We start from the raw sequence: 14506 nt of genomic DNA, 5'->3' as shown, positions 1-14506 counted from the left end.
GAGATTGGGCTCCAAGTCACTGTATAGTGGAAGAGTCAATAGAGAAATACTTCCACATTGTCAGCATGGTCTTGACTCATTTGAGCAAATGATACAACATAGGGAGTCATGGAATTCCTCCCAGGTCTATAAGAGTCACTCTTAAAAGCCTCACTGACCTTCAAAACTATAATGTACAGTTGGGCATGTTGGCACAAGCCTTTAATCCAAGCAGAGGATCACTATGAGTTCAATGAGGCTAGCCTGGGACTAGAGTTGAATTCCAGGTCAGAATGACACTTTACCTCAAAAAACAAAACAAATCAAGAAAAAACAACAACCAAGAGTACAATGTATAATTAATTTTTGAGTATCTACTTGGTCTTAAATAGCCAACAAAAGCATGTTAACAAAAAAATTATAATATAAGCAGATTCAGAATAACAGGCTTTCCTGTTAGATGTGAAATATAAATACACTTCTCTTGATCATATGCTTAAGGCATATACTACTAAACTCTTACATTAACTTATGCCTCCTTCCAATAGGACAAAGTCCTCTACTCCCCCCCACCTTTTTTTTTGTTTTTTTCAAGGTAGGGTCTCACTCTGGCCTAGGCTGACCTGGAACTCACTATGTAGTTTCAGAGTGGTCTTGAACTCATGGCGATCCTCCCACCTCTGCCTCCCAAGTGCTGAAACTAAAGGCGTACAACACCACGACTGGCATCTTTACTGATTTTTTTATTAATTTAATTTTTAAAATTTATTTGCAAGGTAAGAGAGAGAGAAAAAAATGCATGAATATGGGTGAGCCAGGGCCTCTAGCTGTTGCAAATGAACTCCAAGCATAGGTGCCACTTTGTGCATCTGGCATTATGTAGATACTGAGAAATCAAACCTGAATTAGGCTTTGCAGGCAAGCATCTTTAACCACCGAACCATTCTCTGACCTAAAGAGGCTTTTTAAAAAATTGACAACTTCCATGATGCCTAGCTTCCTAGAACCTCATTTTTACTGTCCAGATACCTGTCAGCTCAATTACCTTAGTCCTGTTCATGACCTGTTCTGTTCTCAGATTCACAGCTTTCTCTGTGACATGATAAAATAGGTACCAGTATCTTTTATTACTCAATCTAATACGAATTATTTGTATTTAATTGATACATAAAAGCTGTACTTACTAAGAGGTCCACGTAATAGTGTTCAATACCAGAAATTTTTGGGTTTTTTTTGACATAGGTCTCCTGTATTCTGGGCTAGTTTCAGATTCGTTAGATACAATGGCCTTAAACTTCTGATTCTCTTTCCTTCACCTTCCAAGTGCTGGGATTACAGGTGTGCGTTCCATCAGTTTAAATTACACGGGATCTTTTAAGATGAAAATAAAGTAGTCCCTTTTTTTCCTGGTATATATTATTCTGATTTCTAACTAGTCATTGCCTTGGTTTCAGTATCTCATGCATTCTCTTAGTTTTAATTTAAATCTTCTTAACTAGCTAGCTTATGTCATAAATTCTGACCTATAATAAAAAACGTTTTTCTTTAAAGCTGCTTTCCAATTAGCATAGAGTAAACCAAACTACCTGTGGAATTCTCAGAGGATTCTGTAGAATTTGCATCAGTGCCAGTTTTTTCTTTCCCAGTCAGCTTAGGAAGCGTCTCGTCTCTACTTTCTTGTGCTTGGCTTTCTTCTTCATCCTCCTCACCATCTGGGAATTCCCACTGAGATTCGCCCGACTGTTCGTTTACATAGAAATATCGTCTATGATCCCTAAATTACAAGAAAGAAAACACATGTTTTAAAATCCATTCTCTTACAAAGACACTTCCATTTGGTCCAGTCCCAGGACAGCAGTCTGCTCTCACAGGGATGAACCTCTTCTTATGGACTGCTATTCACAAAGGCAACAAAGAGCTTTGACATTCGAGGATGGAGAGCCCAGGGTAATTCAAAGCTATTTGCACTGCCAGCAACTCTGTGAATACAGCCCTAGACCCCCTCAAACAGATGACTTAGAAAACATCTCTCCTATTTTTTTTTTTTTTTTTTTGCCAATGCATAACAGGGTTCCAAGTTTCATTAATGAAGGGACTCAATCTCCTAGAACACTAATTTCTCTTCCAAAGAAGAGAACAACGAAGTTTGTGAAAGGTGACTCTTCCCCTCTTGGACGTTGGAATTCACATTTCATATTCTTGGTATCAAACACAGTGAAAGCTAAAGAGAGGGAGAGGATCTGGGAGCTGAAAAATAAAAGAGCAAAGATTTCAAATAACGAAAAAAAAATCAAGAAAAGCCAAATATAAAAAGAAATGTTTTCATCTGACCTGCTGGCAGAAGATAGAAATCTTGTTCTTCATTCACATGTTCAGCCACGAAGTTTTCCTGAACTTCACCGAGGTTAATCAGGAGTAGTTGCTTCCAGAGGTCCTGTAAAGCGCACAGAGCTCTCGCATGCGCTTAACCCCCAAGCCCGCCCTACTCCGTGCAACACTCTGGAGTAAAAACTGGCTTTGTCCAATCTTGGGAAAAAATCCGTTACATGGAACACTTTTAACAATGCTTTGTTTCTCCAATGTGGCTGGCCAAACTGTACTTGTGGTGCTTTGCCCGGCCAGCACCGCTAACCGCAGCTGCTCTCAAAGTCTCCAGCCAGGCTGTCATGTCGTCAGGTGGTGGTGATCACAAATCATGTCTGAGATGTCAAAGGTGAAAGGTGAAAAGGGGAGAAGAGTGCGTACCTGTCCCAGTGGCAGGACCAGCCTTTAGGAGTGGCGTTTATTTCATACTGTTTGAGTTGTTCTGCTGCATCCTGAAGTTTGCGTTTAAGGTAGTTTCCATTAAGAGCCCCTTCCCGCCAGTCTGCAATTCGAGTCTGGAATCAAGAGAGGAGATTTACTCTATTACCTATGCTCCATGACTATACTCTCAAAGGAGAGGAGAACAAGAGACAAAGAAACCTGACTTGTTTTGTCAATCTGGATAGAACCTCACTCTTGCCCAGGCTGACCAGGAATTCACTATGTAGTCTCAGGCTGGCCTCGAACTCAGAGAAATCCTCCTAGATCTGTTGCCTTAGTGCTGAAATTAAGGGAGTAGGACATCATGCCTGGCTAGAAACCTGATCTTATGTTCACAAAACAATCTTACTTATACTGTAAAGTTCTGAAAAGTAAGACTGGAGTCCACCTTTTTTTGGAGGTAGGGTTGGTGGTCTCCTTCTAGGTCAGGCTGACCTGAAACTCATTCTGTGGTTCTAGGCTGGCCTTGAACTCACAGTGGTCCTCCTACCATTGCTTCTTTTTTTTTTTTTTTTTAAGTTCAAACACTTTAATCAACTATAACAAATCAATAATCACATATAAAATTCTGATTCATGCATCAGATTACATAAATTATACAACTGTCACATTATACAATGTTTATATACTTTTGAGTTTGTACCTACAAAAATGTACATAAGTTAGTAATCATTTACTTAAGAAGGTAAGTGTAATAGTCTTCCACTATAAATAATGCTTACATCGTTCAAATACTTGCGAAGTATACACATTTCTAGACCTGCAGCATTTTTTTGTACCTCACAATATAAACCACCTGGAAGCTTTGGAGGTTAATAGGCCCAAATGTGTCATTAGGTAACAGACTATAACTCCACTATAAAAGCAGATTTTTTTTTTTGACAGAGGAAATAAATGAAGTAAAACGTCAGCTCTAGTTTAGTGCTTGAAGAGCTTCTGCATTCTTATTAAATAGGTCAGAAACCGTCATATGGGGATTAATTAGTTAAGGCACTACCTATTGCATATTAAATACTTCCAACGATGGCATTTGGATTAGTAAATTTATAAATCTACGAAAACGGGGGCTTTCCATGCGTGCTGACAGACCCTCTCATCTACTACCACAAGCCAGCAGTGTGATCCTTTCCCTCTACTGCGGAGAGACTGAATGGGTGGGCATGCTCTCCACTTCACTGGCACACACGCGACACCTGCCGCACCTACAGGACAGATGAGTACACTACCATTGCTTCTTGAATGCTGGGATTAAATGTCCAGCGTGGTTATTTATTTATCTTTAATAGGGTTCAATTCTCCAGTACTCATAAGAAGATAAGACTATGCATGCAATCTGGAGTTCATCTGTAGGCACTGGAGGAGTCTACCCAACCCCTTTGCCTATAGGCATGGCCCTGGCCACTTAATTAAAAAACAAAATGAAACAAACAAAAGCTGGGAGTGGTAGTGCATGCCTTTAATTCCAGCAGAGGTTGTAGGATTGACACGAGTTCGAGGCCACCCTGAGACTAGAGTGAATTCTAGGTAAGCCTGAAGTAGAGTGAGACCCCCCCCCCCCACACACACACACACACACAAAGCCTACAGCTAGTCCTTCTTTTTCCTTTTTCACCTCTTCTTTCATTACAAGCAGCTCAAGCCAAGTTGTTGGTTTACCTTGCAACCTGCACCTTCTCGCTGGGTGGGGGAGGTGACCCTGCCCCTGAATCCAAAAACATGGTGAAAGAACTGAGGTGACAATAATGCTTTGCCATGTGAGTTTTTTAAGGTAACTTCTTCATTTTACTGACGTGCTCCAAACACCTTTCCACTACATGTTCTGCATTTTAATATGTTCATATTTGTAATTATATTCTATAACATATGCTTTGAATTTTATTTTTATAGTTTACAGGAATTTTGCGCCTATTTCTTTTTATGCCACTATGTGAACCAGTATGGAACAACTTAAATTTTGTGCCATAACAATATTTATGTGATAAGGTACTATATATATATATTTTTTTAGCTGTAGGGATATATCAGCAAAAATACATCATACAATTTGAAAGATAATTTTCTGTTGAATGAGCACACTGTAATCTAAAGCATTGGAAGAAGATAGCCAGATGGCAGAGTGAAAACAGTCATGTCTTTTTCATTTTTAATTTATTGTTGTACATGGGTTTCCTATTTATAATGACATCACAAGCTCATTGCATTTAAAAATAACTGCAATGTTTGCTACTCTACCACAACTGATTTTCAATACTTTATTACAAAGAATGAAAACTGTAATGTTTTATTAACAAGCTTCTGGAAATTAATGCATTTTAAAGCAAATAAATGTTCTTTTTATTTTTTTTCTCAATTTTTATTAACATTTTCCATGATTATAAAAAATATCACATGGTAGTACCCTCCCCCCTTTCCCCATTGAAATTCCATTCTCCATCATATACCCTCCCCATCTCAATCATTGTACTTACATATATACAATACCAACCTATCTATTAAGTACCCTCCTTCCTTCCTTTCTCTTCCCTTTATATCTCCTTTTTAACTTACTGGCCTCTGCTACTGAGTTTTTTCCTTCTCACGCAGAAGCCCAGTCATCTGTAGCTAGGATCCACATACGAGGGAGAACATGTGGCGCTTGGCTTTCTGGGCCTGGGTTACCTCACTTAGTATAATCCTTTCCAGATCCATCCATTTTTCTGAAAATTTCATAACTTCATTTTTCTTTGCCACTGAGTAGAACCCCATTGTATAAATGTGACACATCTTCATTAACCACTCATCAGTGGAGGGACATCTAGGCTGGCTCCCATTTCCCAGCTATTATAAATTGAGCAGCAATAAACATGGATGAGATGAGTCCTTAGGATATATGCCTAGGAGTGCTATAGCAGGGTCATATGGTAGATCAATCTTTAGCTGTTTTAGGAACCTCCACAATGGCTGGACCAGATTACATTCCCACCAACAGTGTAGAAGGGTTCCTCTTTTTCCACATCCCCGCCAACATTTATGATCATTTGTTTTCATGATGGTTGCCAATCTGACAGGAGTGAGATGGAATCTCAATGTAGTTTTAATCTGCATTTCCCTGATGACTAGTGACGTAGAACATTTTTTTAGATGCTTATATGCCGTTTGTATTTCTTCCTTTGAGAATGCTCTACTTAATTCCATAGCCCATTTTTTAATTGGCTTGTTTGATTCCTTATTAGTTAACTTTTTGAGTTCTTTGGATATCCTAGATATTAATTCTCTATCAGATATATAGCTGGCGAAGATTTTTTCCCATTCTGTAGGTTGCCTCTTTGCTTTATTCACTGTGTCCTTTGCAGTGCAAAATCTTGTAATTTCATGAGGTTCCAGTGATTAATCTGTGGTTTTATTGCTTGAGCAATTGGGTTGTATTCAGAAAGTCTTTGCCAAGACCATTAGGTTGAAGGGTTTCCCCTACTTTTTCCTCTAGCAGTGTCAGAGTTTCTGGTCTGATGTTGAGGTCTTTAATCCATTTGGACTTAATTCTTATGCATGGAGAGATAGAAGGATCTATTTTCATCCTTCTGCAGATACATATCCAGTTTTCCCAAAACCATTTGCTGAAGAGGCTGTCTTTTCTCCAGTGAGTATTTTTGGCATTTTTATTGAATATCAGGTGGCTATAGCTACCTGGACTTACATCTGGGTCCTCTATTCTGTTCCATTGATCTACATGTCTGCTTTTGTGCCAGTACCATGCTGTTTTTGTTACTATGGCTCTGTAGTATAGGTTAAAATCAGGTATGGTGATACCACCAGCCTTATTTTTGTTGCTCAGTATTATTTTAGATATTTGAGGTTTCTTTTTTTAAATTATTTATTTATTTATTTGAGAGCGACAGACACAGAGAGAAAGACAGATAGAGGGAGAGAGAGAGAATGGGCACGCCAGGGCTTCCTGCCTCTGCAAACGAACTCCAGACGCGTGCGCCCCCTTGTGCATCTGGCTAACGTGGGACCTGGGGAACCGAGCCTTGAACCGGGGTCCTTAGGCTTCACAGGCAAGCGCTTAACCGCTAAGCCATCTCTCCAGCCCATAGATATTTGAGTTGTTTTTGTGATTCCAAATGAATTTTTGGATTGTTTTTGCTATTTCCTTAGAAACAAACAAACAAACATTTGGGTGCTGGAGAGATGGCTTAGCAATTAAGGTACTTGCCTGGGAAGCTTAAAGTCCCGTTTGACTCTCCAGATCCCATGTAAGCCAGATGCAAAGGTGAGGCAAGTCCAAGGTTGCACATGACCACTAGGTGGCACAAGTGTATGGAATCTGATTGCAGTGGCTGAGGCCCTAGCATGCCATATTCTTTCTTTCAAAAAACAAAACAAAACAAACAAAAACACTCAAAGTACAAACAACAGACCAATGTGGCTTTTTAAATCACTTGGTAAAACTGAGTGCATACTATTGATACTTTCCAATTAGCTTAATGGTTAGAGACACTTGTCTGCGTCTGATATTTTCTCTTTTGTTTCTTGCTTTAAAGATTTTTCTTGTTGTTGTTGTTTTCAAGGTAGAGGGTCTCACTTGTAGCCCAGGCTGACCTGAAATTCACTATGGAGTCTCAGGGTGGCCTCAAACTCATGGCAATCCTCCTACCTCTGCCTCCTGAGTGCTGGGATTAAAGGCATGTGCCATCACACCCGGCTCGTAAGATATTACTTATAGGCACCTTTTGGCTTCTTTATTTCCTGAGGTAAATTGAAATATGGCTTTCTTAATCAACAGTCCAATAGATTTTAGCTGGTGAGTGTTTACATCCTATTCCAAAAGGTTATCCTGACATACAATTTTTTTTTTTTTAAAGATTTATGTGTTTCCTTATTTGGGCTTTTGTGTTTTATGTCAATACTGCTTCAGGCTAAGATGTAAAAGCCGAGCATGTGCCAGGTATGGGGGTGCATACCTTTAATTCCTGTACTAATGGAAAGCAGAGGTAGGAAGATCATTGTTAGTTCAAGGCCATCCTGAGACTACACAGTGAATTCCAGGTCAGCTTGGGCTAGAGTGAGACCCTAACCTCAAGGGGGGGGGGGGGAGGAAGCTGAGCATTTGACTAAGATCAGACAAATATTTTAAAGTTCCTATAAGACAAAAAGTGCTTTATGCATAAGCTGTTTTTTGCTCTATGCCACCTCAGTTGACATGGAACCAAGGATCTCCTGGCTCAGAGCATAATAAGGTCCACCCTATGTCCTCCAAATCTTAAAACAAAATGACCCAAATACATGATTGTGGTTCTTGTCTATTCTCTCTCTGGTCCAATGTTACTAAAGCTTTAATAAGAATACAAATCTTAGCTGGGCGTGGTGGTGCAGACCTTTAATCCCAACACTTGAGAGGAAGAGGTAGAAGGAATACTTTGAGTTTGAGGCCACCCTGAAACCCCACAAATTTTCAATTTCTGAGAGATTTTAAAAAAGGGAGACTTAGGGGCTGGAGAGATGGCTTAGCGGTTAAGGTGCATGCCTGTGAAACCTGAGGACCCAGGTTCGATTCTCCACACCCCATGTAAGCCAGATGCACATGGTGGCACATGCATCTGGAGTTCATTTGCAGTGGTTAGAAGCCCTGGTGTGCCCATTCTCTCTCTCTCTCCCCCTCTCTCTGTTTCTAATAAATAAATAAATAAATGAAAATAAACTCTTGAAAAAAAAAGGGAGACAGAGTGAGCTAGACTTTTTTTTTGGAGGGGGAGGATATGTGTATGTATTATAGAAGGATTATAAGAGAACTATAAAAGACCAGTAATTAGGCTAAACAAAGATGAATACCATGCCTAAGTTTAGGGTTCTCATATGCTTACATGCTCTTAAAGATGCTCAAAAAATTTCATTCAGGAACACAGACAATCTAAATTCCGCTTAAGTCAGACACAAGTAATATCCTGTCCTGTGTGTCACAATGTCATAAACACAGATATAATCACATTCTCTGAAGAAGTCTCACCTTAGACATACGTAAGACTGTCACCTTGTGTATTATAATTGGGTAAATTTTTTCATTTTAAACTTCCTAGGTTAAAAACAAATAGACAATTTCAAAATAAGACAAGAAATGCCGGGATGCTTAACACTCTGCTCTGTCATTTCCTCTTGTTCTTGCTTATAACTGGCAACTGTTACATGTTAAATTCATGGCAAACTAGACTGTGGGAAAAGATTTGGTGCCCCCTTCAGCTCAGACGCCAAGGAAGTTTATTTAAGCTGTGTCTCCTGAAGACCTTGACCAAAGACAAAATGGTCAATTGTCTCTGACAAGGAAAAGAAAGTGACAAATAGCATCTAACTTTGGTTCTCTTTATAGTTCCTCTCTTCTGATTCCCTCAGGTCACCTCTGTCAGAGAACATTTCTTGATTAGTTTAATTATTTTCCACCTGGAAGCTAAATGGGTGATTTAATGGTTAGAGGCACTTGCTAATAACTGTGAATGCTACATATTTCCTGATTTGCATCTAAGTCAAAAAAGAGTCAAGCATGGTTGCACACACCTTTAGTCCCAGCACTAAGAAGGCAGAAGGAGGAGGACTGCTGAGTTCAAGACCACCCTGGGTTAAAGTGAGACCCTACCTCAAAACCCAACCCCCGCAAAAAGGATGAATTTTTATGTTCAGTATGATAAATGAAAGTCAAATAGATGGCTCAGAGGTAAGAGATACTTGCCAGTGGTGGCCTCAAACTCATGGCAATTCACCTAGCTCTGCCTCCCAAGTGCTGGGATTAAAGGTGTGTGCCACCACGCTCAACACATTTTTTTTTTAATTTTGTTTGTTTGTTTTTGAGGTAGGGCCTTGCTCTAGCCCAGGCTGACCTGGAATCCACTATGTAGTCTCAGGGTGGCCTCAAACTCACAACAATCCTATCTCTGCCTCCTGAGTGAAATACATCTATCACACCTTCCAAGGCTCAGGGTCCATTGCACTAGAGGTGGCGGAAAGAATGTACAGGCCAAAGGAAGGGTCCGACTCCTTATAACATGCTCCTCCAGACAAAAAATAGCCTGGATATCCATGACTTCACAGTGCCTGACACTACCCACTCAAGACCATCATAATAGTAGGAAAAGATCATGACATCAAAATAAAAGAGACTGATTGAGAGGGGGAGGGGATATAATGGAGAGTGGAGTTTCAAAGGGGAAAGTGGGGGGGAGGGAGAGAATTACCAAGGGACATTGCTTAAAATCATGAAGCTGTCAATAAAACTTTAAAAAATTTGCTCCTGTTTTGTTTATTGCTAACTCTATCAAATGGTCATCATTAGGTCATCATCTATATTTTTAAATCTATTTGAGAGAAAGGCAGATTAAGAGATAGAGAATGGGGGCTGGAGAGATGGCTTAGTGGTTAAGCGCTTGCCTGTGAAGCCTAAGGACCTCTGTTCGAGGCTCAGTTCCCCAGGTCCCACATTAGCCAGATGCACAAGGGGGCGCACGCGTCTGGAGTTCGTTTGCAGAGGCTGGAAGCCCTGGCGCGCCCATTCTCTCTCTCTCCCTCTATCTGTCTTTCTCTATGTGTCTGTTGCTCTCAAATAAATAAATTATAAAAAAAAGAGAGAGAGAGAGATAGAGAATGGGTGGGCCAGGGCCCTCAGCCACTGCAAACGAACTCCAGATGCATGCTCCACCTTATAAATTTGGCTTACATGGATCCTGGGGAATCAAACCTGGGTCCTTTGGTTTTGCAGGCAAGCATGTTAATTGTTAAGCCACCTCTCCAGCCCTTCATTTAAGTTCAAATCATTTAATTTCAGCCAGTCATTGTAACTTTTATCCTCCTGATGGGTAAAATATGTTGAGATAGATTGCCTAAGCTTTATCAACTTTAACTCATAGATAAAACATAAAGTTGCTTTATATTAACCAAATTTTCTTTCTTTTTGGTTTTTCAAGATAGGGTTTCACTCTAGGCCAGTCTGACCTGGAATTCTCTATGTAGTGTCAGGGTGGCCTCAAACTCATGGCAATTCTCCTACCTCTGCCTCACAAGTGCTGGGATTAAAGGTGTGTGCCACCATGCTGAACACATTTTTTTTTTTTTTAATTTTGTTTGTTTGTTTTTGAGGTAGGGCCTTGCTCTAGCCCAGGCTGACCTGGAATCCACTATGTAGTCTCAGGGTGGCCTCAAACTCTCAACAATCCTATCTCTGAATCCTGAGTGGTGGGATTAAAGTCATTTACTACCATGCCTGGTGTAATCAAACTTTCTAATGTACATGAGATTAATTACGATTCAAAACTAAGATAAGAACATTATCTAACAGTCTTTTCTCTTTCAAAACAGGTTTGCCAAGGGTTGTTTTAGAGCTGACCTGTTTTAGTTCTGAAATAAACAGGTTCTGCTCCATTATATATAATCAGATCGTTTTAATTAAGATTATTTAAGTAACTGTCTCATTTCTGGCATCTCAAGTTCATTGTTTATTCTCTGCTTCACGGTTTAGCCTCATGCTCAATGGTCTTCACCTGAGAAAAATGATTTCAAGCTCTGAGGTTCTGTTCTGAGTCCAGCCTTCTGTGGGCAACTGGTACCTACAGAGGTATCCAGACTAATCAAAGATATTTTCAAATACAGGTACCAAGACTTTATGCTGTCTTTTTCTGATAGTTTCTAGGTCACATTAATTGGTTTAGATTTATAGATATAAATCTTGTCTTCAGGACTGGTAACATATTCTGCCTGTACTTATTGCTATTAGGTATTTAAAGTATAAGACATACCTGCTTAAATGTCATATGGCACACAGAAACTGAAAAGGATTTAAGTAACACAGCCAAGGGAATCTCCCTTAGCTGTGGTTCAAGCGACATATTATCTGCTCTGTAAGACATAGAAAGAACAGATTCAGACTGTGAGACAGTACTGTGCCATTTGGTGAAACAGTACTAGGAGCGGATCTCAGGTTTTTCATCGTGAAAAGGATTATACCTATCACAACCCTTATAGGTATCAATTTTTGGACCCTGTGTAAGCAATTGTTTTTTTTTTTTTTTTTAAATTTCTGAGAGAGCGAGCAAGAGAGAAAGAGACAGAGCATCAGAGAGGCAGAGAGAGAGAGAGAGAGAGAGAGAGAGAGAGAGAGAGAGAGAGCTGTTGTGCCAGGGCCTTAGCCACAGCAAATGAACTCCAGACACATTTGCCACCTTGTGTGCAGCGCTACTTGTGCATATGCACTATTTTGTGCACATGACTTTACATGGGTTCTGGGGAGTCAAACCTGGGTACTTGGGCTTTGCAGGCAAAGGCCTTAACCACTAAGCAATCTCTTCAGCTCTCAATTGCTCTTTTAACTTTATCTCTGCTTGTTTACAGTCAGCCCACACTTACATGATTCTGAAACAATTTAACTCCACCTACTTGGGTTCCCTCCAATGCTATTCAAAACGCAAAAATGGAAACCGTAAAGGTGTGCAGTTTGCTGTGTGCCCACTTCTTAACTCCTTGCCTTTATTCTCAACATTTTCTTCCAGGACTGTCTTCTTTCATTCCACCAATACACTTTCTGGTCCCTCAGTCCCACTGGAGAAGTTTCCCAACTGCTACCACACCCAACAATCCCACTCACCTTGAAGAAGCCAGATTGGTCTCTGCCCTAACAGTAGTAAAAGAGAGTGAGAGAGTTGGCATACTGGGGCCTCACTGCAATCAACTCCAGACACTTGAGCCACCTAATGCATATGTGCGACCTTGTGGTTACACCACCTTTGGGTGTCTGGCTTACTTGGATTCTGGAGAATAGAACATGGGTCCTCAGGATTCAAGTGCCTTAACCACTAAGACATCTTTCCAGCCCGCATAATTCTATTTTGATTTCACTAATAAAGGTTAAATTTGACATTAAGGATTTAAAAGTAAATAAAACAGAGTCGTAACATAGAAATCCAGTATTTATACCAAAAACAACTGGAATTACCTCAGTCTGTAAGAGCAGCATGTGAAAGTTGGAGATGGATTGTCTATTAATGCCTAGAAATTCAAATTTACTTGTCAGGGTATTTGCCAGCTCTCCAATCTGAAACTGTAATATAGAAAAAATAAAGTAAATAAAAATAGAACCATAGCAATACATCCTGCATTATGTTGCAGACACTAGAAACAGAAGTCTGCCTACAAAACACTCTCATACAACTATAACTAATTATAAGTAAAATTGCAACTTATAATAAAATTAAAATAAAATAAAGATGACACATCTATAAGAATCATGCTTATACCATCATAGTTCAACCTAATAATGTGAAATTCAACAGCTGAAAACAGAAAAGAGCAGAATTAGAGTGGTGGTTGCTAGATACTGGAACAATAGGGCAATGCTAGTCAGAGTGTACACTTCTACCTATAAATTTTGGGGATCTAATGTACATTAATGGTGAATACAGTTAATCATACTATCGTACCATACTGTGTATGTGAAATTTGAAATTGTTTTAACCTCCCACTGAAAATATATCTTTGGCTGGGTGTGGTGGCACATGCCTTTATTTGCAACACTCGAAAGGCAGAGGTAGGAGGATCATCACTGTGAGATCAAGGCCAGCCTGAGATTACATAGTGAATTCCAGGCCAGCCTGAGACTACGGAAAGATCCTACCATGAAAAACAAAAGCACAAAACAAAAAAGATATCTTTGAGGTGAAGGATGGGTTTATAAGACAAGTTGGTATTAATCATATCACTATATGCATAAAATGAAAATCATCACATTATACATGGTAAATTTAGTTCACTTATATATTTGTCAATTATACCTCAAAAAAGCTTGAAAAAGTTCAGGAATGATGTAATGTGCAATACTGTTCAAATTTTCATTTATTCATTATTAATTGTTTATATTAGCCACAAGCTGAAGCCTTAAATAAAATTAATTCTCTCAGCACTTTCTACCCACTGTACCCTTGTATTAATGAATGGATCTAAGTCAAAACTATGAGTATGCTGGGTTTTATCCTAGATAACACAAACAATCAACAGTCCTTAATATCCAGATTCAATGGACTCCTGGCTAAAAAAAATTTCTGAGTTAGGTGTGGTGGTGCACACCTTTAATCCCAGCACTCTGGAAGCAGAAGTAGGAGGATCACCATGATCACCATGAGTTTGAAGACACCCAGAGACCACATAGTGAATTCCAGGTCAGCCTGAACTCGAGTGAGACTTTACTTCAAAAAACCAAAATTTTCAACTTAAAATAATGCAGTAGAATTACATCTTTTGGGTATTATAATTAGTATAAGGCTAGATGTGATGGTAAACCCCTTTAATCTCAGCATGGGTTTCAAAATAAGTTCCAGGTAAGCATGGGCTACAGTGAGACCCTACCTCAAAAAATTAAAAATGCTTAGAAGTGATAAAGTATATAGGTAGAAATCTGAACAGCTGCAGATGTTGGTATATTTATATGGGGTCCTGGATACAAATTCCCCATGGGTACCACAGGGTGACAGTACTTAGGTGATCCAATTTTCCTCACAAGATTAGGTTAGTAAAGAAAGTGGAAGCAGATCATTTTTACTTTTAACAGGTATTTAATGGAGAAATTAAAATGACTTTTTAATTTGTTTTTTTGAGGTAGGGTCTCTACCTAGGCCAGGCAGACCTGGAACTCATGGCAATCCTATTTCTGTCTCCCAAGTGCTGGGATTAAAGGTATGTGCTGCCATTCCTGGCTCTAAATATGTTTTTTTTTTTT

At 39.5% G+C, this 14506-nt stretch overlaps 1 protein-coding gene across 1 annotated transcript in view; it reads right to left on the bottom strand.

Moving 5' to 3' along the window:
- Fnbp4 (formin binding protein 4) overlaps positions 1–14506 on the bottom strand; it is a 59030-nt gene that overhangs the window by 15303 nt on the left and 29221 nt on the right. Inside the window, exons 10-12 of the mRNA XM_004657250.2 lie at positions 12731–12835; positions 2725–2858; positions 1566–1753 (exon numbers count right to left, since the gene is read on the bottom strand). Coding sequence (XP_004657307.2) covers positions 1566–1753; positions 2725–2858; positions 12731–12835 — 427 coding nt within the window. The remainder of the gene's footprint in view (positions 1–1565; positions 1754–2724; positions 2859–12730; positions 12836–14506) is intronic.

This window comes from Jaculus jaculus, chromosome 1 (genome assembly GCF_020740685.1).
Source record: "Jaculus jaculus isolate mJacJac1 chromosome 1, mJacJac1.mat.Y.cur, whole genome shotgun sequence".
In the NCBI taxonomy this organism is placed as follows: Eukaryota; Metazoa; Chordata; class Mammalia; order Rodentia; family Dipodidae; genus Jaculus; species Jaculus jaculus.
This window is presented reverse-complemented; position numbering and strand designations above follow the sequence as displayed.